A 27,475-nucleotide genomic window follows, 5' to 3' on the forward strand; every position below is an offset into this window, starting at 1 on the left:
TATTCCTTTAACTCACCGTCCTGTGGGAAAACTATGCGAGACCTGGGCTCATATTTTCCTCACTGGGGGGCGATTCTTGACAGAAGTGGCCTGGGGAAGGCTCCCTCCAAGTCTGTTTATCCGAGATCTGATAGGACGTCAGTTAACAGATGTCAATTAGCTCAGAGTGCGTGCGTAAAAGCGGCGGCCGGATGAAAAGATGGATTGAGTAATGAGATTATTTAAGGACCGGCAGCCTTGTTTCCACAATGCGGCGTAATCGCGGTAATTATGCCCGAGGGCTCACCATGCTGACTGAACAATAGGCATTAATACTTGTAATTATTTGGAGAGGCTGAGGTATGGTGGGCTTGAAGTCTCCCAGCTGAACTGAATGGATTTGTTCCTTTACCTTAAGATATTGGAGTGGATTTGAACCCTTTCAAACCAGCTGCTTGGACTCAACCACTTGGTTTAGCATTCGAAGCAATTAGTTTTGACTTTTTTACAGCTTTGTTAGGATGAACAGACAACATTTGTGGACGTCTTGGTAATACAGATCCTAGTGGTCCACGGATGGTTTAGGATTTTTCAGCCCTTGCTATGGCGATACGGGAAAAGTTTTATAGCTAAACCAGTGGTCAGACTATATTTGAATAAAAGTTAGCCCTGTGAAAAAGCGGGAAGTGAAAGACACATCTGCTTCGCGTAGCAACAACCTTATCTAGGTGAATCCATGATCCGTGGTCTTGTGAGCCAGTAGAAACAAAGAAGGCAGGACTTTCATTGGTAAAAAGTAGATAATACATAAATTCTGCCTTCTTCCATGTGGTTTCATTTTAGCTTTCGGTATTAGTAGTGCAACACTCCTGGCATGAAAATATCTCCACAAAGGTGTGCTCTCGGGTCAGTTAGCGAGTGGCATCGCCAATGAGTGGATGTGCTACAGTAATAAGCTGTGTTAGCCACCATGGGATCCAGTGTGGTGTCTTGTATAATTAGCACATTAGTGTGAACGGTCGTTAACAAGCTTTCCATGGATTGTTCCAGACGTGCAACAGAGGAACGGAATGAATGACCACCCACTTATAGTATAGCAATCGACTTGCATGCAGACGTAACGCACGCTTTGTCTGAGTGTACACATCATGTTTGATTTAAACGCGTACTCCCAAAATAAAGTCTGAAACTAAGAGCTGGCGGATTGTAACTCAGACGCCGTGGCCGTGGCGTTGACGCTTTAGTGCTTTGAATTTGGAGACAGACATTAATCAGAGAGCACGGCGGCACCGGACCTCGCTCAACACCTAGTACAAAAACACACACACACATGCTAGTAACATCTCAGAGGAACGTTGTGTAAATATTAGGCAATATTAGGTCACTTCCGTGTGTGCTGGAGCGAGACTCAAAAATCATATCATTAAAAGCGTGCGTTCTTCGCTGGGTGCTACTAGATCGCTCCATTTCTCCGCATCTAGCTCGCCCTGCTGCGGAGGCAGGAGCTAGTTGCAAAGCGAGGGTGTCTATTCAGTGCCTAGCTCACTACACATACACACACACACACACACACACACACACACACACTCACGCACACTTTGCTTTGTGAAGCTGGCGCTCTTTGAAGGCCCTTAGCTAGAGGGGGACTGAAGCTGACAGTGAGAACATTAGCATGTCAAAAGCCCGCTGAATCAATAGGGCCCTTCTCTCTGCCTCGATTTCTCTCTCTCTGCCTGGCGCTAACACACACAGGCCTCTCCATTCAATGGCACTCAGCGCGACCTACTGTAGGAAAGGTGCTCTACTAATACGTGCGCTGCAGGGGAGAGAAATGGGGGGGTTCGAGAGAGAACTATTTATATTGTACCAGTAGATATGAAGTGGATATTTTAGATTGTGCATATGGTGGGTTGTTAAAGGAAAAGTGCATCCTGAAACACGTTTAATATGTTTACTTTGTGGGTCAGATTTGTCGGTTGGTCCTGTATTATGTTATTGTGGGATATTGTTATTGTTGGTGCAGTTACAATGGTGTTTAATAGGCCAAAAAAAATCAACATTCTCACAAATTAAGGATAACGAAGATAGAACGACGATGTAGAAACATGGCAAGATCTACAAGATGAAGCATACGATCCTACTGGCAGAGGTATGAGCATGAAAGCTTTAGCAGAGTGTACAGATGAGGACGTGAAAGAGCTAGGCAAACTAAAGGACTATAGCACCGCTGCATCGCTCACTTTAGACACCATGTTCAGCAGGTTGAACAGCATTGAGGGGAATGAAGGAAACCATTAACCAAAGTGAAAATAGACCAATGAACTCCTAGCTCTGACCTCTGACTAGAAAAAAAAACAAAACAAAGAAAACCTCGCCTCAGCTCGGAAATTCAGAAAGGTCTCCTCAACCCTGAGTTCAGCAAGTGACAAATCAAATCAACATGGCCGCTCACTGAATCAACAGTTAAAAAAAGTAGCACCTCTTTCATTTTAAATCAGTTATACTGTATGTACTAGTGTTTGATTTAGATCAATCAACATACGGACATATTAGTTTGTTAAAGCTATAGCATAAATGTGCAGATAGCTAGCTAGATTGTTGCTAACAAAAGACGAACAGAGAGGCGTCCATGTTTTTTCGGGAGCGTGATCGCGTGGAGGTCAAAGTTCTGAGTTAAGGCGAATGCAGCATCATTATAAATATTAATATGCTTCTTTGAAGACTGAGAGTTGCGTTGCTCATTTTCTGAAGAAATACAGTGGCAGCCATTTTGTTTTGTCTTTTTGCGAAAAAAAAACCAACATTAGCTGTGCATTAGTTGGGGAAATAAAAACACACTATCCAAGGCAACAAAGCAATTACCAACACGAACAAGCGAGCAGCAGAGAGAGACACTCGAAGGGAGGAGGGAGATGGAGAGAGTGTGAGAAAATGAGTGGAAATTAGGCTGTTGGTTCTTTGATACTGTGGACGCAAACACGTCGGAGAGCTGCGAATGAGTTGGGAGGAATGTGAGATGGCCGTCTCTGGTGAAATGCATGCGCCGCCACAGCTGCGTCGATCACTCATGGAGGGAAAGACAATGAGTCGAAGCCGCTTACCTCCTTTTTCTCCTGTCACCTGCTGTAGTCCAACCCCCTGCTGGGTCGAGACATTCCTCCAGCTTTCAGTCAATCACTCTGTGTGTGTGTGTGTGTGTGTGTGTGTGTGTGTGTGTGTGTGTGTGTGGAGGAGGGCCTCTTGTCCATCAGCTCTGGACCCCAGGCTGGGAAGTGTTTGTGATTCCATATGAAGTCCATAGCCGTTGGGGTTGTTTTATACACTCCTCTGTCCTCTTCTTCTCCTCTGGGACTTTCATAACGTACAAACTCATCAGGACACGCGGCACAGATGGCCAACGATGTGCTTCTGTGTGTGGCGCGTGAAGGTTATTGCTTTGTCCTTTTTTCTAGATTTTCCTAGCTTTACCTCTAAACTTTACCCGATAAGCTCAGTGCTGCTATCAGTATCTGTTAAACCTGAAGTGGGCGTGGCCATGCTTTTACAACAAAAACAAATAATTCACTTTTCATTCATAATCTATATTTATAGCTGTTTAGAACAAGAATAATGGATTCATCTTTGGTTACGTCCTTACTCTTGTGAGATGTTGGACATTTTCTGGTCAGAAGAGAAACAGAGGAGGAAAGAGAAGGAAGAAGAGAGGGAGAAAGAGAAGGAAGAAGAGAGGGAGGAAGAGAAGAAAGAAGACAGGGAGAAAGAGAGGGAGGAAGAGAGGGAGGAAGAGAGAGAGAAAAAGAAGGAGGAAGAGAGGGAGGAAGAGAGAGACAGAGAGGGAGGACGGGAGAGAGAAAGAGAAGGAGGAAGAGAGGGAGGAAGAGAAGGAGGAAGAGAGAAGGAAAGGGAGAAAGAGAGGGAGAAAGAAAGAGAAGGAGGAAGAGAGGGAGGAAGAGAGAGACGGAGAGGGAGGACGGGAGAGAGAAAGAGAGGGAGGAAGAGAAGGAGGGAGAGAGAAAGAAAGGGAGGAAGAGCGGTTGGGAGGAGACGAATGAATGAATAAGTGAATACCTGTGGATTAAAGCTTTAGAACCTTTGACAGCAGGGATGGCTCACCGGTGACGGATGAGTCTCACCGGGGCTAAAGCCAGATCAATCAACATCAACCCCACACACACACACACACACACACCCACCCACACAGACAGTTAGCTGAGTTAGCATGCGGCACGGCACAGGGCCTCGTCTCATTTCAATCAGTCCCTGGAAACGTAATTAATAAGCAAAAATTGAGAGTGAGTCGATCAATGAGCTAATCAGTTCACAGACTAGACAGAAGGGATGATAATTATCTTTCTCTCTTTCCGTCTTTTCTGTGCTGTGTTTGGGTGTATTAGCAAACTGAGGTGGAATTAGCTAGTTACTGTTACTATTAAAGTAATCGAGCCTGGGTTAATACAAGGGGATGCTACGTGGGGAAAAAAACTCCTTGTGAAACAGCTAGCATAGCTAGCATAGTTCTGTATTTAGCCTATTCGTACCGAATCATATTTACATCTACCAGAGCCTACAGGCTACAACTTTACAACTTTAGGACAGATTATATACAGTATAATGAAATAAATCTCAAACATTAAGCCAGTGATCATATTTGTGTTTTAGCTGTGTGTGTAGATTTAGTTGCTTATCGCTAATTAGCCAGCTAGCATTTTTTTAATTAGCTATGTGCTAAATATTGTATCTATAGACTCTTTAGCAATGAAGTGAAAAGTCTCTGTATATGTTTCTGAGCCTGGACTGATCAGATTACACTAACAGGTGAAGAGAACACTGTGTGTGTGTGTGTGTGTGTGTGTGTGTGGGAGAGAGAGAGAATTCATGTGTGTGTGTGTGGGTGAGACAGAGAGAGAGAGAGAGAGAGAGAGAGAGAGAGAGAGAGAGAGAGAGAGAGAGAGAACGTGTGTGAGTGTGTGTGTGTGTGTGTGGGAGAGAGAGAGAGAGAGAGAGAGAGAGAGAATGTGTGTGTGTGTGTGTGTGGGAGAGAGAGAGAGAGAGAGAGAATGTGTGTGTGAGTGTGTGTGTGTGGTATGGTGCCTTAACCCTCCTGTATCGTGGCTAAAGAAGGATAACGGATAAGCCAAAGTCATAAAACTGCCACAAGTGTGTTAGCCATTAACAGAGGTAAAAGTGCTAACCCCGAACACACACTTCCTCTGCAGAGAACAAACTTACCTGTGTGTGTGTGTGTGTGTGTGTGTGTGTGAGAGAGTCAGTAGACCTGTAGTAGTGTGTGTTTTGTGTTATTTCACTCTCAAAAAGGGAATAAAACAAGTGTTGTGGCAAAACAAAGCCCAGATCCTTCTTCACATCTTTGTAGTTCGTTTCTGGGAGAGCGGCCAAGTAGTTCTAATATTTCAAATCATAATATTTCATAATATTTAATTTTTTTTTTCCCTCAGCCACATTTTTTGAGTGTTATAAAAAGAGAGTTTATTAGATGCATTTTGATTATAGCTTGGCTGATTGGAAAAGCGAGTGGCTCCAGGCCTGGAGGAAAACTGAAACATGTGGCATCATCTCACTCTAGCGTCTAGTGTGAGTGTGTGTGTGTGTGTGTGTGTGTGTGTGTGAGAACATGAAACGCAATCTGGCACTGGTATAGCAGTGCAAAGTGTCTAAGAGAACACACACACACACACACACACACACTCTGAAGACCACCCAACACTGGTCTCTCGCTTCTCTGGCCCATGTTTTTTTTCCTCGTTTTTTTTTTTCTCTCACCCTGTCTTGTCTTCTTGCACGAATCTTTAGATTTTTTGGGGATGAATAATGATTTTTTTTTATTATATTTGTGATATTGCTTTTCAGCTGCTTTTAAGCCACGTCCAAACATCTGACTCAACTATTAAAGAAAAAAAAAAAAACATTATTCAATGTTATTCAAGAATACAATATTTAAAAGAATTTAAATGTATTTTTTTAAAAATTCGTACATCAGAATCTCTCATCTCCACATCATTGTGTTAAATTTTTCAAATTACTGTAATGCCAGATTCTAAAGGTTACATATCTAAAGGTACATTCTCCATCTTTATTGACTTTCGCAAAACAAAACGTTTTCATTTGGTATGTAGCTATCGTTAACCTTCATGGTCATGTGACACACTTCGATGCAGTAACTATAGCTTGCTATGAACTCCACGTCCCGCTGCACTACACACATCGGTCGAGGTGATCGGCTGTTTGTAAAACGATTTTTTACGGATTAATTTGCGTAACATGCTAGCTAGCTAGACTTTAAAAACATTTTTTTACGTGAAATGCGAGGACCAAACATCACATCTCATAGCTGAAACGTTGCTGAATTTTTGTTCGTGGCACAAACATGGTCATATATGTGTTTATTTTTACTTCAGTAAGTATTTATGTTAACTAGCTAACTGTCTCGCCATATGTTTTTTTTTTTTTTTTGCATTACATTAGTTAGCTTTCCGCTAAATTAAACATAGGACTGGGCAGCACACTGGTGCTTTTTCTTGCCAAATGAGCTAGCTAATGACTTTCTGATTTGTCTAGCAGTTTAGTGCTGCACCTTTAGTGCTGGAATGGTGTATTTTCAATGATTTGAATTTTTTTCTTACTTTTAAAGAATTTTAAGGTAGATCTTCATACTATCCTGGTCTACATTTGTTCCCCCAACACTCTTATCTCATGCTCCGATGGAGGACTAGCATGCGATCGGGTGAAGCCTTACACCCCGTAAAAGTCGTGTTCTTTCTGTCTTTTCTTTTCTGCTGAACTCTCTCTCTCTTACGAGCGAGGAGAAGAGGACTGCTGACCCCTGAGTAACGAGCCAGTGCCTGTTAATTACACCTCCATTAGGACATGAATGGAGAGAGCAGCACTTCCCAAGGCTCGAGGATGGAGATTTTAGGAGAACATGGTGGGGGGGACGTGTGAATGGATGAAGGTGTAGGGATGGGAACAGGGGAGAGAGCCATAAAGAGCCGCCATAAAGAGAAGCCAAAGAGAATAATATAATTTGTCTACGTTAATTATATATCTAGACGTCATATTTTGAGGTGTATTCTAAGACTAAGACTAATTTCAGTGTGGTTTGACTTCAAATCAAACCAAAAAGGGATTTTATTGGTTCAGTTTGAAGTCAAGCCATGCTGAAATTCCATAGACGTCTCTGGAGAGCTGGTGCTCGCTGGATAAACTTTCAGAACTGATACGAATACAACATTTTTTGGTGGTTGTGGACTTCAGTGGCTTGACACTCTGGAAATTCCTAACATAATGTGTTGTGCTTGTTTAACACACACACACACACACACACACACACACACCCTGATCCTCGCTTAACACACCATACCACCACCTAATCTTCCTTAGCAGCTCCTCCAATTAACTCTTTCCTTCAGTTTCTGTTAAAAAGATCTCAAGCTCATCAGATGGACTCTCCGTCTCCCCCTTTTTTTTTAAATTCCTGAACAACGCACAGCCACAAAGCACGCCGTCCTTTAAAGGTCGTGACCCTGAGCTTCCTATCTCTATTTCTCCCTCCATCCCCTGCTGTTCTTTTGCCATGTTCGTTTCAGAGGATGACAGAAAAACTTGTTAATCTCTTTTCGTCCCCGATCGCACCCGATGTAGCGGCTGATTGGCCCCCGGGCAGACAGTGATGGATGGATTGCGCTGTAGAGATAGAAGACAGGGAAAGGTGGAGAGGTGTTAATCCGGTTCCCTGGGGCGCCGTCACTTTCGCACGATTAAAAGGAGACAGTTGGACAGGGAAGAAAGAGAGATTAATAGAGAGTTGTTTGAAGCGGTTGTCTTCTGGAGGGATTCCGACATAAAAAAAAAAAAAGCTGAAGAATTAACAGGTTGTTAGTGAAGTGTCCAAAGCAAAGTGTCCAAAGCAAAGGCAAAGTGTGTGTGTGTGTGTGTGTGTGTAAATTTATGTCTGAATCAATAATGATGAGGCTGAAAAGGACATTATGAAAATGCCTTAAAGAATCACCAAATAATAACTACATTTACTGGACCTGATTTATCTTTTTTTTTAGTAAAATGCTGGTAAACATTTTCAGAGGCTTAATTTTTGTTTGTTTTTTGAAATGCTGATTTTCTGCTGATTGTGCAGAACGCTGATTTTTGCCATAAAAGGCAAAGATCCTATAGAGCTCAAATCAACAAAATGGCTACTAAATGGTGAATGGAAAACATTCCAGTAATGCAGCTCGGCCACTGCAGCGAGTCAGCTACCATAGACACACACTAACTCTTTGATAGGGTGCCATTTCTTTTATCCTAATTGAACGGCTAATCTTATTTGCCTTTGTGTAAATAAATAAGCTATTTTAATTTACACTATAATCTGTATATACAATTGCAGTAGGCAAAGTCATCATCAACTATTACAATTCAAAGCCGATATGTTAATTTTGCACAAACTCAAGAGCTCTCATTGGATACGAACGTTTTAACGAATTGAACCACTTGATTTTTTGTGAACACCACATGTCTTGTGTAAATGCTACTGCGAAGGATTTATTGGTAAATTCTTTGTAGCTTGATGAAGAAGCATGTAGTGTTGTAAAAAAAAAAACAAAAAAAAAAACAGAAGATAAAGTAAATATGAATAACACGAGAGGATTCTGTTGCACTCTCATTTGGTGTGTGTGTGTGTGTGTGTGTGTGTGTGAGTGTGCGGCATGTGTGTTAGGATGAATGACACAGCGCATTCCTGCACTATCGCTTCCTCTGTTAATTAGAGTGTCATAAAACCATGAAGTTCTCTCTCATTGAAACACATTCCATAGCGCTCCAATACAGCCCCATTCCGTGAGGCTGACCTGGCAACCACATAAACACACACACACACACACACACACACACACACACACACATTTACAATACATGAAACAGAATTGCAGTAGTATTGCGTTACAATAGGGTCCAAAAGTCTGATGACTTTTTGAGAGGTTTTTTGTCTGAAAATTTCTCCTATGAAGTTGTAATATAATAAAATTTCCTGTTAATGGAGTTGGATCAGTGCAGAATAATTTATGCTAATCTCTCTTTCGCTCTTTTTTTTTCACTCCAGCCTGTAAGATTGGCTACTACAGAGCTTTGGCCAGTGACGCCGGTTGCTCCAAATGTCCTCCTCACAGCTACTCGGTGCGCGAAGGCTCCACGTCATGCGCATGTGACAAAGGATACTTCCGATCCGAGACGGACCCCGCATCCATGCCCTGTACCCGTACGTATACATATCCATATCCTCTTACGCGAATATATCACACGAGCATGAAGGTGCAGCAGGGTTTAAAAGCTTGCATCAATCACTACACACTTCTGTTTGTACTATGGATTTTTCTAATACATTATTTAAAAAGGATTTTTAAACAAATCCTTGTATGAATGTCATCTTTCTTCTTATCCTCCTGTCAAACTCTGTTTCATTTAATCTGTCCTAACTTGCAAAAAAAAAGAAACTGGAGGAGTATTAGCTAGAATTGACACCATTTTGAGGAAAATAACGCTGATAACACGTTGTGCCGCTTTTTTTTTTTTGTTCCTTACTTATTAAATATTCATTACATGATCCTATCTCATTTTTTGGATCTTCAATGTGGCTAATTATCTCATTAACTGATGAATAGCGCTTTTTACTGCAGTGTTATCTTAAGGGCTTTTGATTTGCATTGTATTAGCAAAAAAACCCTTTTTTTCTTTTTTAATTGAAACAATCTTTAGTAACGAACTCTGACTTTTGAACCCTGCGCTTGTTTAGTGTGTGTGCAACCTGTCGATAGCCTTCTGCTCACTTCCCACACACATACACACACACACACACACACACACACACACCTGGCACTCAACCTCAAATCCCATGACCCTTGTGAAATAATGCAAGAAACATTATATTAGATTGTTTACATTATATATACGTTATATATACATTACATTATAGTAGAAACAAGGTGTTTAAGTGTGTGTGTGTGTGTGTGTGTGAAGGAAGTCCCATGATAATATGTACCTTAGTATCTGAGGCGCATTAAAGCAGAGCGCCTGCAGCTCGCTTGCTATGGCTTCGTAACACACAAAAACACACACACATACATGATAAACAGACGCTAAACAGCCGTAGCGTGTCGAAAGATGCAGTAATCTCTGGAGGAGAGACAGATGTTATCGGTGTGTGTGTGTGTGTGTGTGTGTGTGTGAGCTGAAAGAAATGAATGTAAACATATAAACTTTGCTAGGCTGTCCTCTGAAAGAGCGTTTTGTAATCACGCCTTTTAAAAATCACGACTTGAAAAACAGAAATCGTGAGTCATAGAGAGAGAGAGAGAGAGAGAGACTGATAAAGACGACTGACCCCATTACGCTAAACCTTTCTCACACCTTATTGTATTGAAATGTAGCTTAATCAGCTGCTGTCCATCACCATTGAAGCGCTCGGTTCGACCCTCGCTCTGTCAGACTAGCTAATAATACAGCATAAATAGTTTCAAGAAAGAAGAAATCATGCAGTAACTGCAGTGCATGTCAGGAATACATATATACGTAGATTTATACACTAATATTCTAGTAACGGAACAAAAACACCAGAGATTTTGTAGGAGTCAAATAAACCAAGTTTTAAATCGAAATTTTGTTACCGTCATGTACTTTACCTCAAATTTGTATCATCCGCCTTTGTTTTTTTGTTAAATTAGCAAGAAAACAGATTCATATTAGCAAGAATGGTAGTGTAACTTTCACACACCTTTGCGTAATCTGTCAAAATACACACATTATTTAGCTAGGTAGCTTCTAATAAATGAAATGTTTTGTCACAGATACACATTAGGTTTAATTCGGAGTCATTTATATAACAGGAGCCTTTCAAATTGTAGGCTACTATTAAAATTAAAACTACTGTATCACTAACATTAGCTAATTTAGCACTAATATTAGCCGATCTAGCTGCTGAGCTAGCAAGCTAGCTGTCCTGTAACTTGGATTCCCCTGAAAGCACCACAACTTTACCACTTAAAATTAACAACCGTTTAAATCTACATATGATGTTATTTAAGAATGTTCCCACCTCCTAAAATTCGCTAACTTAGCTGCCCAGCTAGCTAACTGCTAGCAAACTAGCTCCTGTGTGTCTCAGCGGATTTCAGTATCTGAGTCTTATATTGAACTATTCTCAAATTATTTATTTAACAGTAGCCTAAAACTGTCAAAATGTAGGCTTCTACTCAAATTAAAGCTATTTTGTCACTAAAATTAGCAAACCTAGCACTGAAATGAGCTGACTTAGCTACTCAACTAGCTAACTGCTTGCAAACTAGCACATGTGTGTCACAGGGGATTTCAAAATCTGAGTTCTGTTGAAATATTCTCAATTATTTATTTAACAGTAGCCCAGAAACCTTCAAAACGTAGGCTGCTATTCAAATTGAAGTGATTTTATCACTAACATTAGCTGACAAAGCAGTTAGCTAGCTGAGCAGCTAGTAAACTAGCCCACTTTTTCCACAGGAGATTTCGCTACCTTAGTAAACAAAGCTATCAGTCAAAATACACTATAGGTTATATAAATAAATTAGTTAGCTGGTCTTCTGATTAGCATACTAGCTAGCTAGCTAGCTTCTAGCAAACTAGCAATATTGAAATTGAAATCTGAGCCATTTATATAAAGTGTGAAAACTATTTTATCGCTAAGTTTAGCTGGGATAGCTATGTATCACGCCATTCCTAGGTCTCGGAGCTCACTGGTCGAGAGCTTTGGAAAAGAAAATAAGTGTGTTGCACTGATTAGCATTTACAGTGCTAACTAGGTAACTGGCCAAGTATCAGTTCTTTCCTTTAGAAGGCAGTTTGAAGAGAGTCGTCGTTCTCATTTTAGACAACTTTTGCAGGCAGTAATATAATTCTGCTGACAGAACGAGCGCTCTGGTACAACAGCTAACTTTATTTACAAAGCGTAGCTGTGTTTTCTGTAAGCTCAGTTAGCATGTCGTAACATCCGTAGGATGTTTAGGGAAATGGCTTTTCATGCTAGGAGAAAAAAAAAAGACTGAGAAAATCTGCCCTTTGCAATAATATCTGTTTGTGGAGAGTTTGTCGAGATTTGGCTAGGGTTCAGAGCGTGTTTCAGGCCTGTGACATTTATTTGTGCGAGAGCTTCGTTTCAGCAGTGTGCGTGTGTGTATGCATATGTGTGTGTGTGTGTGTGTGTGTGTGTGGTCTAAACAGGGCAAAAAAAGCACGCAAGGGCAAAGCAATTAGTATTAATAAGATTCCTATCAGCCACCCACTCGGTTATAGAGATGAACATCTCATGATCTCGCTCTCAAACACAAACACACACACACACAGAGCAAACAGAGGGGAATGCCTGCGGCGACGGTTTGTCATAAACGTAATTATGCCTAAATTCAGCAGCGCCCGGTTTACAGAAACACACACACGCAATAAAAGGGCATGGGATTGTGTGGGTTTGTGCGCTCGTTTCTTCCTCTCTCTCATTTCCCAGTGCTAAATAAACACTGACCTACATGTGCAAATATGGAATGACTTTGATCACCACTTATTGTTCCATGTCCAAAAAATGATTTTTTTTTAATTTAATAGATTCTGGATAATTTATGGTGATGACACTAGAAATGCTGACATACAGGATATGTACTATAATATTATAACATTTCCTAATCTAATTATGCATTTTATAATGAAGCGAATCCTCGCTTTGGGTTAGATGATGGAAAAAAATAAGGGCTAAACGACGCACATTAAAAAATGATAAAGTTACTGATCCCCTGCATGCTTTGAATCCTTTAGAGCCATTATGGCGACTCGTAATGAGCCAGTAACTATGATGGGGGAAGTGGATGAAGATTTTGTGTCATGTTTTTGTAGCATGCTCCATTTCTCTCTATTCATCTCACAATCACATCATGATCTAATCGCCTGCTCGCTTTGCTCCACCAGAGCCACCGTCCGCCCCGCAGCACCTCATCTCCAACGTCAACGAGACGTCGGTGAACCTGGAGTGGTCGGCGCCGGCGTTTTCAGGCGGAAGACAGGATCTCACTTACAACGTCGTGTGTAAACGGTGCGGGCCGGATGGACAGCGATGCGAGCCGTGCGGCGTCGGCGTCCATTACACGCCGCAGCAGCTCAGCTTGCGGACCACACGCGTCTCCATCAACGAGCTGCAGGCGCACACGAACTACACCTTCCAGGTGTGGGCTGTCAACGGCGTGTCGCCGCAGAGCCCCGGGCCTGACCAGGCCGCCTCGGTCACCGTCACCACCAACCAGGCCGGTGAGTGACACAAATCCACCATTTTACTTTATTGCTTCAGGAAATGTCGAGATATATATTACGATATGTTCTTTGCAATACAGTAAGGATCCTCGATTCGGATTGGTCAGAAGGTGCTGATTAATTTTCTATAACAGCAGCTCAGACTTTAGTGCTTAGCATTATCGTTTCTATAGTAACAGTTAACTCACTTTTAACTGCTCCATATAATCTACGACTAAAAGGAAATGAAAAAAAAAAACCGTTATTTAACTGTTGATTATACATAGTGAAGAGATGTTTATTTAGCATTTTTGGAAGGAGTCTCCAGTGTCAGTACTTTAAGTTTGCCGCTATAGGACAGACGATTTCGCCGTTTTCTCGGTAACACGACACGCTGTGTTTATATATATATATGTATATATATAATTATGAGAGGCTGGTGAGGGAAAGTGTATTTGTAGCTGCTATAACGTAAGTGAAAACTAGTTTCATGGATGATCCACGTTAAAGTGTAACTATAAACAGATAAAAAGTTGTCATTCTTTAACAACTACAAAATTGTAATAAACATCGCTGTGATATAAGAGGAATAAAACACTTCGAGATTTATTCATTACGTAAACAACGCGTACTCGTATTGGAAATGTTTTGTGTTTTGTTTTTGTGTCGCCTAATCTACACACGCAATCAAGTACTACTCTAGCTACTCTACTATTCATAAAGTAACGCATGTTCACACCTAGGAGTTGCCAGTTTATTAGCTAGCCCAATTTAATAGCTAGAAGCTCAGTGTGTGCATGTTTATATACGATAATAAGAGCGCTTTAAATCTCCTCACACATCGTATAATGAAATAGTGAGATTTGTGTGGATACACAGCTGTATGACATCACTAAATACCAGTATGATGTCTTCATATGAGTAGGTGCGAGGCTGATGCGTAGCATGCGTAGCGCAGACAGCTGGAGTTGCTACCCAAATATGGAAAACCAGTCTACGTAGTTTTTTTGGGTTTTTTTTGTGGTCACTGCGTACAAATTTCTCATCACAGCTTGCCATGTGAGCGTCAGAAGCAATTACTCTGACAATAACCTGAGTGTGTGTGTGTGTGTTAGCATTCCTGCATTTCCAAGCATGTGCATGGGATGCCTAGTTTGTTAGTGTTGAGTGGTGATTTTTACAAGGTGTTTAATTATAGCTTGGTGAAGCCGTGGTGTATGTTTGTGTCTCATTAATGGTAGACACACCTGTCCATGTGCGCTTGACCAATTTGCCTGTCTCGGTCTGCCATTTACAACACACACAACTGGATTTTTTATGAGCCTCACTTCCAAATCAGCTTCCATTCCTCTCTGTGCAGCCATTCAGACAAATGAAAGGCTGTAAGCCTCAGCTTGATCTTGCATGGTCACTGGAATGTGGATTTAAAGCTATATAGATTACAGCAGACTTGCTTCCAATAATAAAGTCTGGCTACGAAAGAAAATAAAAAGCTCGCAGGTCGCCGCCTTTATCTCCGAGAAAACCGAGCCGTCGTGCTGTTATAACGGCCGCCTTGGCGAGAGCAGCCTTCATACAGGGAACACGAAACCCACATCGATCAGCTGCTGCCGTTAAGCGACACTCCAAAGGGTTTTTCATCCCCGTCTCGGCACGATAACGTAAACATATCTCGGTCGCTGTAATGGTTTATAGCTTCATGGGGCTAATATGTTTGTCTTTTAAACAATGTTTAACAGCAGTTTTTTTTTTTTTTTTTCAAAACTCAGCGTCCGGTTCAAATAGCAAATCAGTGATGGTCTATTCTTACCATCCAATCTAGAGGGTAATAATGGTGACTTAGTGATGATGGGGATGGTGATTAGGCTTAAATTCATAGATATGGTTGGTGGCATTTGCACCATTTTTGGCCCATTATTCCCTCGCCATCGGCACCATCGGCATCTTTGGCATCTTTGGCATCTTTGGCGCAATATACCTTCAGCCCAAAATTTGAATCTCTAGCTTCCTGGGGTCTCCAAAACTAAGATCATAGGATTATTTTCATCCTAGTTCTTGGGAACAGAACCAATATTAAAATAGTCACACTTCAAATTCTTTGGTTAGTGCTCCTATCTTTCTAGACTTTCCTCTCCATGTTATTTTACTCTTTTATTATTCTTTTCATCTTCTCCAGCTCCCTCTCCAGTTACGTCCATCCAGGCCAAGGACATCACCCGGCACGGCGTGTCGCTGGCATGGCAGCAGCCCGAGAGGCCCAACGGCGTCATCCTGGAGTACGAGGTCAAGTACTACGAGAAGGTGAGTAGAACCGCAGGAATGGGAACCGCAGCCTAGGATCATAACCCATCATCATCATCATCATCATCACCACCACCTTCACTTTCATAGCAGGGGGGCCAAGAACTACACAAAGCGATTCAGGCAATCTGGGACGTATCGTTGAACTTCTTTATAATTTTTTTTTTTGAAAAAAGGTTGTGGAAAACGTGACGGTGATGGGTAATCGAGAGCAGGGAAGAGAGAGTGATTGAGAGATTAAGCCAAAAAAAAATCCACATAAACACAAACACAGAGGCTTACGTTAGGCTCCAGAAGGTACAAACCAAGCATTAGGGGACATGAAGGAAAAATCTCACTGGCTTTGCTTGCATTGGTGCAGATTTGGAAGTACCAAAGTGGTATGAATGCAGAGGAAAGCTCCAGGGATTTCTACTCCAGCAAATTCCGGTTACACCCATGGGAGGGAACGCAAACAATAGACAGGCGCTTTTTTTTTTTGTTTGTTTTTTTTTCAAAAATGTGGTTTGTGGTTTCCTCTACAGAAAGCCTCCCCCTTTTTTTTCATATCAGACCTGCATAGAATCCCGGTCTGTGTGCTTTCTTTTCCAGAGCAAACAAAGCAGCTGATCACGTGGGTTCGTTCCGTTCAGAGATATTTTAGACAAGACGCTACAGGTAGACAATTTTGGTGACGTCAATTGAAAACATTTTCCAGAATTTTTTTTTTGGGGGATAAAATTGCGGCTTCTTTTACACTGTAGTAATAAAAATATCCAAACTCAGCAGCATAAGGTTTATGTTTTTTTGTCACCTCGCAACACCACAACTTTAAGCTTTGAAAAAGACTTTAAGCTCCGCCCACTCGGCGACCACTTCACGTCATAGTATATTCCTGAAATGTAATTTTCTGATGTCAATTTAAGTCATTTTGATGTAAGTCAATTCTTTTATAAACCTTATAAATGCACTAGCTAGAGGAATCCCATCAAAACATTGTATTTTTCTATATTTTTCTATATTTCTATATTCAGAACATAAAATCTCAGCATCTACACAACCTTCATTCATGAATCATGAATGCTCATTCCTATCCCTAGTTAGAAGGATATTACAGAGGAATGTTAATTATAGTTGGATTTATGTCAGATTTTATACTGAAAAATATTATTTTCTTGATTGAACTATAAAAAAAAAGATATTCCCAACAAACTTTTCTGTAAAATTCTTTCTCTTGAGTTTTAAATTATTTTTCATGAAGAAAAATGAATTAACATGTAAAACTCAGTATAAAGTCATTACAGATTCAGGATGTATAAGCAACAAGGTGGAATAAATAATAATAATAATAATAATAATAATAATAATAATAATAATAATAATGTGTTGACTTGTAAATAAGGAAAAGGAACTTATCTCTTATCACATGTTCATGTAAATAATGTTCATTACACTAAGAATTGAGATGAAGATTGTGTTTGATGTTTTTCCAGTAGTTTTTGTTGGGTTTTTTTTTTGAATGTCAATTTCATTTTTTTTTTCGCAATCAGGACCAGAACGAGCGCAGCTATCGCATCATGAAGACGTCGTCCCGCAGCGCTGACATTAAAGGCCTGAGTCCGCTCACCTCTTACGTTTTCCACGTACGAGCCCGCACCGCAGCCGGCTACGGAGAATTCAGCACTCCTTTCGAATTCATGACCAACTCAGGTGTGTGTTTTTTTTTTTTTTTTAATGATGTGTCTGATGTGTCTATAACTACAGACTGAACAGACAAGGCTTTGTTAGCTCAGGGCTTTTTGAAAGGACAAAGAAAATGCCTGAGAGAGTAAAAAAAAAAAAATATCGACAAAACGTTATTTGTTTGTTTGTTTATAATGAGAATTTACTTATCGCTAAAGCTTCGAGATCTCGCACAAGTATTGATCATTAAAAGCTTGTTTTATTTTGTTCTCACCCCCCAGTTCCTTCTCCTATTATCGGCGATGGTGCGAACTCCACGGTTCTTCTGGTCTCCGTTATCGGCAGCGTGGTTCTGCTGCTCATCTTCATCGCCGTCTTCGTCATCGGACGCAGGTACGTTACTCTGTAAATAACACCGTCACTCTTCCTCTCGTTTTTATTCCCGCTGGTCACCTTTCTGTCGTCTCTGTCTGTCAGGACGTATCTCTTCACCGTCGTTACTGACATCATCTTTCTGTCAGAACTCCCACGGGCAAAATGTCACCGGCGCTGCATCCTAGAACGTATTTTTTCCATCTTACTTGTTAAACGCATCTCTGTTTGTGTAGGTGTGTTCGATTCCACACCATCAGCCACCTTTACCCCTTACCAACAGTCCATTTTCTTTTTTTAAAAAAAAAATGCAAAGTGTCTCGACTAAAAGCTTGCTTTCCCGAGTACCCTTTAAGTGAGCACTTCTTTTCTTTTCCAAGATCGACACTGTAGCGTTATCAGCTGTGATAATCACCTGTGTCCTAAATTCCAATCACATCCCTAATGAATGGGCTCTTTGTTTTCCAAAAAGCTGCCTCTAGACACTTCCTGACATTGTCCCTTTTCAAAAAAAGATAACACCTTCACTATCTTTCCTTTTCTCACCCTTTCTTTTGGGAGGATCGACATGACAGGGTCCAAAAAGCCTGAGCACACCACCAAGAAAAAAAAAAAAAAATCTACAGCTGTTGCTTGGCAACCAGGACCTGATATTGACTTTATTAGTATAATCACTATTTCAGGAAATAAGAAGAATCTTGATATATATTAAGTAAGGAATAACGCACTCTGGGTTGCGCTGTTATAGGAAAATAATCAATCGCGAGGTGGTGTAAGCGGAGTTAGTACTGTTAGCACCCTGACGTTGATTATTTTCCTATAACAGCATCTCCTGAAGTGTTTCAGTCCTCTTATAGCACAGCAATTTGCCAATGCATACAGTTTTTAAATTAATTAAACAACAACAAAGAACAACATGTTTCTTGGATCGTTCACACACACACACACACACACACACACACACAGAAGTGAGGCTATTTCAGGCCACACCAGAGCGTTGAGGCGTTAAAGCCTGGCCTCCTCTTTCTCCTGTTCTACCTGTGGATCTTCCCCTCCTCCCTCTCCTCACTCTTTCTCTCTCTCTCTTTTTCACACACACACACACACACACACACACACACACACACACACACACACACACCCTTCCTCTTTCTCTCTGTCTCAACCGCCCACCTCAGGGGGGCTTTTGTCAACGCCGGGCTGCAGCGAAGAAACAATAACAACACAGTCGCATTCCTGAAAAGGTTGATTTGACTCGCCCAGGTGACCCTGCGCACAGCGGGGTGTGTATGTGTGTGTGTGTGTGTGTGTGTATATTAGAACTCCTGCTGCTTAGACCAGGTGACCCTGCAGCTTTGACGGAGAGAGGGGAATTGGTCTTGTTTGTGTGTGTGTTGCGAGGAGGGAGAGTGTGTTTGGATAGGGTTGACCATTTCAGCCACTTCCTGCATCTCTCTCTCACTCACTCACTCTCTCTCTCTCTCTATCTCTGTCACTCACCTTTTGTTTCTCAGCTTTGTAAACTCTGGCATTATTGACTCCTTAAGCATCTGCTTGGCTGAACTGACAAATGGTCTGTGTGATAAATTGGACATTTTTATCAGAAAAATAATGTTCAGGTCATTTGTTTTATCTAGGAGGAGTAAATACAGCAAAGCCAAGCAGGATTCAGATGAAGAGAAACACCTACACCCAGGTAATAAAGCGAGCACTGAATAAACATATCCATACACACACACACACACACGCTGAGTTTGTTGGAGAAGATGAGTAAAAAAGAACAAAGGAGATGCAGAAACGAGTGTTGACAGGAGCTAGCAAAAACGTGTGGCGCAAATAGAAAACAGATGTCTCCCATTTGTTGTGTTTTAGCCTGCACTACTGTTATTTCTTACATTCATCTCTACCTCTCTCTCTCTCTCTTACTCACTCGCTCTATCCATCCATCCATCCATCCACAGGGGTGCGGATCTATGTGGACCCTTTCACGTACGAGGACCCCAACCAGGCCGTGCGCGAATTCGCCAAAGAGATCGACGCCTCCTGCATTAAGATCGAAAAGGTCATCGGCATCGGTAAGAAGCCCTCCGGCTGCGTCCCATTCAGAGTTCACAATGTTCCGATTGCTTTATTTGCTGCAAAACAGTTCCTGCAAAAAAAAAAAAAAAAAAAAAGCGTCCTCTAAATACACCACAGTCTTTGAAAAACCAGCGTATTGTGCAACAGTTATATAACTCAGTGTGGCGTGTATCGCAGGTGAGTTCGGCGAAGTGTGTAGCGGGCGCTTGAAGATGCCGGGGAAACGAGAGATCTGCGTGGCCATCAAAACCCTCAAAGCCGGATACACGGAGAAGCAAAGACGCGATTTCCTGAGCGAGGCCAGCATCATGGGCCAGTTTGATCACCCCAACATCATCCGCCTCGAGGGAGTAGTCACTAAATGTGAGTACAGTTGGATGAAGCGTCCTAAAACTCAGCCCAGATCTGATTCTCCTGTGCTCAGTCGAAAATTCATTTTTCCCCCCATTCCCTAAAGTTTCACAAGTTTAGGGTTTGGCTTGGTGCTTGGCATCGAAAGCCCACTTGAGTGCTGTTCTTCTGCTCCACGTTCTAAATTACCCAGTGCATCGTAATCGCCATTTGGCGCCCAGCTTAAATAAAAAAATATATATCTAAAAATCTAAAACTACATACTCCATTACATACTCCGTTTTTTTAAACCTTGATGAAAATCAAGCTCGTCTTTTCCAGTGGCTGCTTCTTTGCCAGCCCCGGAATCTTGGCAGACTGGCAGGTATCACATCACAAAGTTTAGTATCGCCGTGCTGATTGAAAGTATCTGCCTGTATTTGTGAATTAAGCAAGAACGTTTTGACGTCTGTTCTCGGTCATAACTCATACTTAGCTGGTTATATTTGTACCAAAAATAGATGCTTGTTATACATTTGACTAACATTTTTACCAGCACACTTACAGTACACATACTGAGGAGAAAGTATATTGCTGAAATGAACTGCTGCTGCTGTAATCATAAAAATCATCCCAGGACTCTTAATTCACATTCTGCTCATACTGAACATCCTTTCAACACACTTGGTACTCTTTGTGGAAGAAGATGGGCTCCTTATTGAGTTCGAGGTTTCTTGCTCATGTCGTCTGAGGGAGATTTCCACACCACTGTCACCTCTGGTTTGCTCATTACCCTGTGTTCACACTACTAAGGCTGTAAAAAACAAAACAGAGATTTGGAAGCATTATTGCATCTAGGAGATTTGTTAAATTTCATTAGATCCTGATATTGATTGATTTCCGGATGACCTAATAGCCTTCATAAAGCTAAACAGTAATTTTTTCCCCCCAGGACATACAAAATTACCCAAAGATATAACTGAGATACAAGTCAAAAGGCACTTTTCAAAACTGCAAAAAGCATCTAAGTGTTCAATCACACAGCATTCAGAAATCTTTTGATCTTTGCGTTTTTTTAATGCAAATGCATGACATGGAAACCTGATTCCAGCGAAAGTGCGACAAGTGACATTCTCAATTCTCAAATAACCACCCTTTACAAACATGGTGAGCAGAAAAGCATCTCAGAATGCGTCGAACCTGGAAGAAGACGGGCTACAACAGCAGAAGACCACACTGAGATTGAGATATTCTCAATTCTAGGCAAATTAGGTAGGATGCCATGGAGCGACAAAGACTGGCGATTGCTTTCGATTCCGTGGACCAATCCTATGGCGCATGTGGTCTGACAGTTCTTCAGTTCGCCACGCACAACGGTAGCTCCTACCTGCAATACGTTCCTCAGATCTCAGATCTCAGAGGAGAATGACCTGGCAGGTTTGAACTAACAGAAGGGCCATGGTAACTCAATGAACTACTCTATACAACCATGGTGAGCAGAAAAGCAACTCAGAATGCATCAAACGTGAAGGAAGCTGGGATTTTACAGCAGAAGACCACCCTGAGATGTGAACATTAACTGAAGTTCTTGACCTGTATCTGCATCATTTTATGGATTGTGCTCCTGCCACGTGATTGGCTAATTGGATAGGGGTGCAGGTGTTCCTATTTAAAATGGCTGGTGAGTGTATAAGGATGTTTTATAGGAGAAACAAGGGTTAGGTTTGACTTGTTGGCTTTAACCTTATTTGTGGAGATGCCTGGTAGATACTCTGCCTTTAAGTAATGCATTAGAGAAGACTCTGCCAAGAGAGAAGAAGAGGAGTTGTTTAGCTTAGCTTCCATTTTGTCTTAAAAGTGGCCCTTTTAACTCCAGGCTAGTTGGCCTGGTGAGAGCTGTTGGTTTTATTAATGGAGGTACGAGGCCTTGTAAAAACCGTGGCCTGACTAAAGAGGGCTCAAGCTGATTGTTATTGCCGGCGAATAATGGTGGTCCTTCCATCTCCAACAGGGCCAATTAAATGTGTTAAATCACTAATGATACTGCAAGTGTCCTGAATAAATAAGCACCAAATGCCCCCAAGCCTCAGAGAGACAGAAAGCGAGAGAGGGATAGTGAAAGATGCCAGCCGTCCCTAAAGGAGGCATTCAGAGACGGCTCGGCAACACGTTGGCGCTAAATGCAACAGCGCTAGATTGCATTTGCATAATGAAGCCACAGCTTTTACACCATAATGATTTCTCATAGGTGGAGAGCCCATGTGTGTGCGTGATTGTCATCCATTGTAAAGCCATCAACGTCGCTGTTCTCCGTCTAAGAGGGGGCTCGTAATTCTGCAAACGGAGGTCCAGTCGCCCCTCGGCAATGGATGCATTCGATAAACAAACACACAGAGAGACAAGCTGGAAAATAACACCTATGCAAATAAGACAGGGCAAGTGTGAGAAAAGAAGGCTCTTGATTGGGAAGTGTCACTCAAAGCGCACTAAACAACGCACAACAAACTTTCTGAGTACTTCTTCTTCATTCAAAACCCCATTTTCTCTCTATTTCCAGTAGAGACGGTTACGCAACCAGACGGCTAACGAAACAATGAAAAACTGCTTATTGTGCATGGGGTGTTTTTTTTTTTCTCAAGGGTTTTGATTAGTTTTTCTCTTGTGTGGCAGAGATGATTACCATTCATGAGGCAGCCTCTGTGGAGCCTTTGGCTGAGACAACATAGTGTTTGTTGAGCAGATGGGTTCGTTGATTGCTAGTTATGAAGTAGTGCTAGCAAAGAAGCTCGAGTAGAAGGAAGAGAATAGAAAGAGAGGTCAGAAGCGGGGGAGAAAGATGTATTACAGCTGCAGCAGCTTTATAATTTCAAAATGGAGTTTATGTTTATTTCAAACACTGGCTTCCAACGTTAGCATATTGCTTAAGGCTGGTGGAGACAAACTGCAAACTGAACCCTACTAGATTTTCTTCACAGGATGTAACATTAGCATTTCATTAGCATTTTAAAGGATACGTTTAAATAAAGTCACTTCGCTATGTAGCATATATAGCACGATGTAGCACTTTTAGCTATACCTAAGCTATATACCATTGCTAACAGTGAAAGCTTCAAACATTAGCATTTTGCTGAAGGCTAGTGGAGCCTAATTGCTAATTAATGCTTACTGAACTAAAAGATGGAACATTAGCATTTTGATGGAGTAATGATTTTTTTTAAAAAAAACTATTTTTAACAATTTTTAATTATTTCCATTTTCAACTGAAGTCAATTTGCATATCTAACAATGCACGATAGTCTTAGAAGTTAGCATGCTTAGAAGTTAGCATGTTGTTTTCTCAAGGCTAGTAGCATTAATTAATTAGATGTAACATTAGATTTTGGTTTTATCATTAGATTTTGGATTAGCTTGTGCTAAAATTACATTAAATTGTATTAAATTGGCTTTTGAATCGTGTACAAAAAAAGGCAGTTTTGTTTTTAGTTCCTTAACTGTAAGTAATTTTTTTCTTCACAGGCAAACCTGTAATGATCATCACCGAGTACATGGAAAACGGCTCCCTGGATGCCTTCCTGAGGGTGAGACAAACATTAAATCTGAGAAAGTCTGGAACATTATTAACACTGACAATGCAAAAAGGACTTATAGATTCTATATCAATCTTTTTTACATGGAAAAAAATGTTTACTATTTCCACCACTTTCCACGCAGAAGAATGACGGCCGCTTCACGGTCATCCAGCTGGTCGGTATCCTACGAGGAATTGCGTCGGGAATGAAGTATCTCTCGGATATGAGCTACGTCCACCGTGACTTAGCCGCCAGGAACATTCTAGTCAACAGCAACCTGGTGTGTAAAGTGTCTGATTTCGGCATGTCTCGGGTCCTGGAGGAAGATCCAGATGCAGCTTATACAACACGAGTAAGTTTTTAAAGTGTTACTAAGCTGAAAGTAACCGTGTAAAATTACCGTTCGTGCCGCAAAACGCTCATGCGGCCATGTTCTGTGTGGATAACACAGATTTTAGCAAGTCTGCCTGCGCCAAGCTGTTGCTTTCTATGTTACTAACCCATGGTGCCGTAGTGCTTTGCATGTCAATGTGTGTGTGTGTGTGTGTGTGTGTGTGTGTGTGTGTGTGATTAACCTCGTCGCACGTGTTTGTTGTGTCTCTCGAAAGGAAATAATGGGAACCTATCAATCACAGGGTGGGAAAATCCCCATTCGCTGGACAGCACCAGAGGCCATCGCGTACAGGAAGTTCACTTCAGCCAGTGACGTGTGGAGCTACGGGATCGTCATGTGGGAGGTGATGTCGTACGGCGAGCGGCCATATTGGGACATGAGCAACCAGGATGTGAGTGACGAGACTTTTTCGAGAACATGCTGATTCAGTGATGCGAAAGGAGGCCAGTTTGTGACCTTTCGCTTTCTCCGCTTTCTCAGCTTTCTCAGCTTTCTCAGCTCTTTCAGCTTTCTCACTCCTCCTCTCTCATTTTTTTTTTGTCTTCGTCCTCTTTCTTTTTCAGGTCATAAAAGCCATTGAAGAGGGATACAGGCTTCCCCCGCCAATGGATTGTCCCATTTCTCTACACCAGCTGATGCTGGACTGCTGGCAAAAAGAACGAGCTGAGAGACCCAAATTTAGCCAGATCGTCAATATGTTGGACAAATTAATCCGTAATCCCAATACGCTAAAGAGGACTGGAGGAGAAATAGCAAGGTATACTATGGAATCCACTGTTACGCTCTGATCAGAATGCGTCTGGAAAATAGGACGAGAAGCGGAGTTAGTGTTACCACATTAAAGTTAATAGTTGTCCTAAAAGATCAAGGCTACTTTAGGTTTTATTTTTTTAAACTACTATAAAATGGGGGCTTGTTGCATAACGCGAACAAATAGAGTATCTTTTTACTGAATAATATTCCTCTTAAGACTGTTAGTATAAGGGCTTGCATTGGCTCATCGAGAAACATTAAATAAATCCCTGGATCGTTATTTTATATTTATATTACTGTACGTTATAATAAATATAATACACAGATTTTGGCTATGACTTGGTGGTTTTTATTATAATAGCTCTGTCTTGGTAACTAAAGGCTCTTGCGTGCAGTTATAAACTTTTATGTTCCCCAGCGAACCTGTAACTTTGTAAAATACTTAGCTGCAAGACTCAAGAAATAATAAAAAAAAAAAAAAATGGAAAGTTCCCAAGCAGCAAAATGACACTTTAGACGTTCTCTCTCTTTTCCAGACCCAACACCACCCTTCTAGAGCCTAGCAGTCCAGAATTCTCCTCTCCCCTGGGCACCGTGTCTGACTGGCTAACGGCCATCAACATGGAGCGTTACCGTGACAACTTCACCGCCGCCGGCTACACCACCCCAGAGGCGGTAGTGCACATGACGCAAGAGTAAGTCATGAAAATTTTGCACCGAGGCCCACGTCTAAGCTGAGAGCATGCTCGATATGTTTCTGTTGGTGTGTTAGAGTAATTAATGACTCCGCTATTCCATACTTTGGACGCGGAATTGCGAAACCGTCAAGAGGAGGAACTACAGCCTCTTCCTACAAGACAAGTAACCTGAGAAAAGTTCGTAAACATAAAACTCAGAAAGAAGAGTTCACTACTCGCAGCACTCGTCAACAAACACAGGCTAGGCGAGAAAAAATGTGAAAAAATAGCAGCTCTTAGCCAGTATGTTGTTCTTGACGATCAGCGGTTATGAGTCGTTCACATCGAGGGATTCCGACGTAATGAAAACAATAAAACCTACGTTAAATACAGAAGCGCTTTTCCGAAGTGAAACAAAACCTGCTCAGCTCCAGTGCAACCCTACTCGATCTAAGATAATGTAATATAACGTAGCTAGCTAATTTAAAATCGGCTAGCTAACGTTAGAAAGAGGTGCGTGAACACGCACAGCCGCTTTTCATGGCCACTGTGTAAAGCGACAAACGTAAGCAGCGTTAAATAAAATGTTCAGTGACGTCACTGATTGATTTACGCATTTCGGTAACATTATCAACCACCAAAAAAACTCGTACGCAGACTTGTACTTGTCTTTAAAAAAACGGTATCGATGTGTTCTCAGTTTTGAGTCTCCTCTCATGGATGTCGTCTCAGGGAGCTTTTCCTCGCTCCCTTCGCCTCTGGCTTTCTCATTAGGGATCTAAATATAAACCTCCAGCCGGATTTCTGTAAAGCTGCATTGTGACAATGTCTATTGTTAAACAGCCTATACAAATAAATTGAATGGAATTAATGGAAGCTTGCTCTTAAAGCAGCGCAGAGGGGGAAGAATTGCCTTGACATATGGTCTAAAAACATTACGCTTCTATGTAAAGACCTTTATACATAGTGATTTTTTTTCGCTTAAGTGCCAAATGCTAGTTTTTCCATTTAGCTCGAACGGCCTGTGGAGCTTCTTGTGGAACACACACAGTTTAAACCGCTGGTTTGAGGTTTTCTTGACGCTTCGCAGAAACCTTTAGAACCATTTTCAAAAATGTGTTTTTGGTTATGTTCTCATCACTCCTTCTTTATTTTTCCCCTCCATCAGAGACATGACAAGGATAGGCATCTCGTCAGCCGCGCACCAGGACAAGATCCTCAGCAGCGCGCAGGGAATGCTGTCCCAGATGCAGCAGATACAGGACAGGATGGTTCCAGTCTGATCGGAAACTCTTACAACACACTTTTTTCCCCCTCCTCTTGTTTTTGTTTTGATTTTAGACAGAAAAAAAAAAAACAACTCCATTTTTACCTCATCCTCATTTACGCACTTTAAAAAAATTCGAATCGAAGACAAAAAATAAAAACAAGAACAAGGACGAACGGCTAACGGCACTTTTTTTTTCCCTGGATCGCCTTTCGATCGGAGGATTCGTTCCCTTCCGTGGTGTTGTGAAACTACGTTCTTCACTCGTGCATTTTGCTACACGATGGAACTTTGAGGGCATGCTCTTTTTCCCCTTCACCTTGTTTTTTTTCGTATGTATGTAAATGTAAATAAGTAGAACTTTTTGGATTCGTTCCACTTTGCCATTTCATCGTTCAGTCCACCTGGCGAGTTACAAACTGTGGCTTTAAGATAAAAAAAGACATTCTGAAGCTCTTTATTATTTTTTTTTCATTCTGGGATTTCTGGCTCCATCTGAAGGCTTCTCCGCCCCTTTGAAATGGAATATCTGTCTCCACTTGGCTGGCAACTCATGCGCACCGATGGATTAGAGAACACTGCTCCGAGTTGAGACCTCTCTTGCCTCTTTTTCTCTCCAGCTTGGTCTCTATGGGTTTTTATTTTTCTCTCTCAACCCCGGCAGGCTGTGAAATTCCCACTCGCTGGAGGCTGGATGGAATTAAGGTAAGCACTATTCCATTGTTTATGAGATCTGCTCTATTTCCTCTGGAGTTATTTATACAGTCCTCAAGGTGGGATT

General features: G+C 41.5%; 1 protein-coding gene across 2 annotated transcripts in view; it reads left to right on the top strand.

Moving 5' to 3' along the window:
• epha4a (eph receptor A4a) overlaps positions 1-27,475 on the top strand; it is a 37,304-nt gene that overhangs the window by 8,494 nt on the left and 1,335 nt on the right. The window contains exons 4-17 of one of the 2 annotated variants that reach the window (XM_026936553.3): positions 9,092-9,247; positions 12,973-13,308; positions 15,467-15,591; positions 17,121-17,280; positions 17,535-17,646; positions 19,263-19,321; positions 19,587-19,700; positions 19,882-20,067; positions 23,551-23,612; positions 23,746-23,955; positions 24,212-24,388; positions 24,561-24,754; positions 25,287-25,445; positions 26,596-27,399. In XM_026936553.3, the coding sequence (XP_026792354.3) occupies positions 9,092-9,247; positions 12,973-13,308; positions 15,467-15,591; positions 17,121-17,280; positions 17,535-17,646; positions 19,263-19,321; positions 19,587-19,700; positions 19,882-20,067; positions 23,551-23,612; positions 23,746-23,955; positions 24,212-24,388; positions 24,561-24,754; positions 25,287-25,445; positions 26,596-26,710 (2,165 nt within the window). In that variant the 3' untranslated portion in view covers positions 26,711-27,399. The remainder of the gene's footprint in view (positions 1-9,091; positions 9,248-12,972; positions 13,309-15,466; positions 15,592-17,120; positions 17,281-17,534; positions 17,647-19,262; positions 19,322-19,586; positions 19,701-19,881; positions 20,068-23,550; positions 23,613-23,745; positions 23,956-24,211; positions 24,389-24,560; positions 24,755-25,286; positions 25,446-26,595; positions 27,400-27,475) is intronic. The other variant, XM_026936554.3, reaches the window with a different exon arrangement.

Source organism: Pangasianodon hypophthalmus, chromosome 4 (assembly GCF_027358585.1).
Source record: "Pangasianodon hypophthalmus isolate fPanHyp1 chromosome 4, fPanHyp1.pri, whole genome shotgun sequence".
NCBI classification, from domain to species: Eukaryota; Metazoa; Chordata; class Actinopteri; order Siluriformes; family Pangasiidae; genus Pangasianodon; species Pangasianodon hypophthalmus.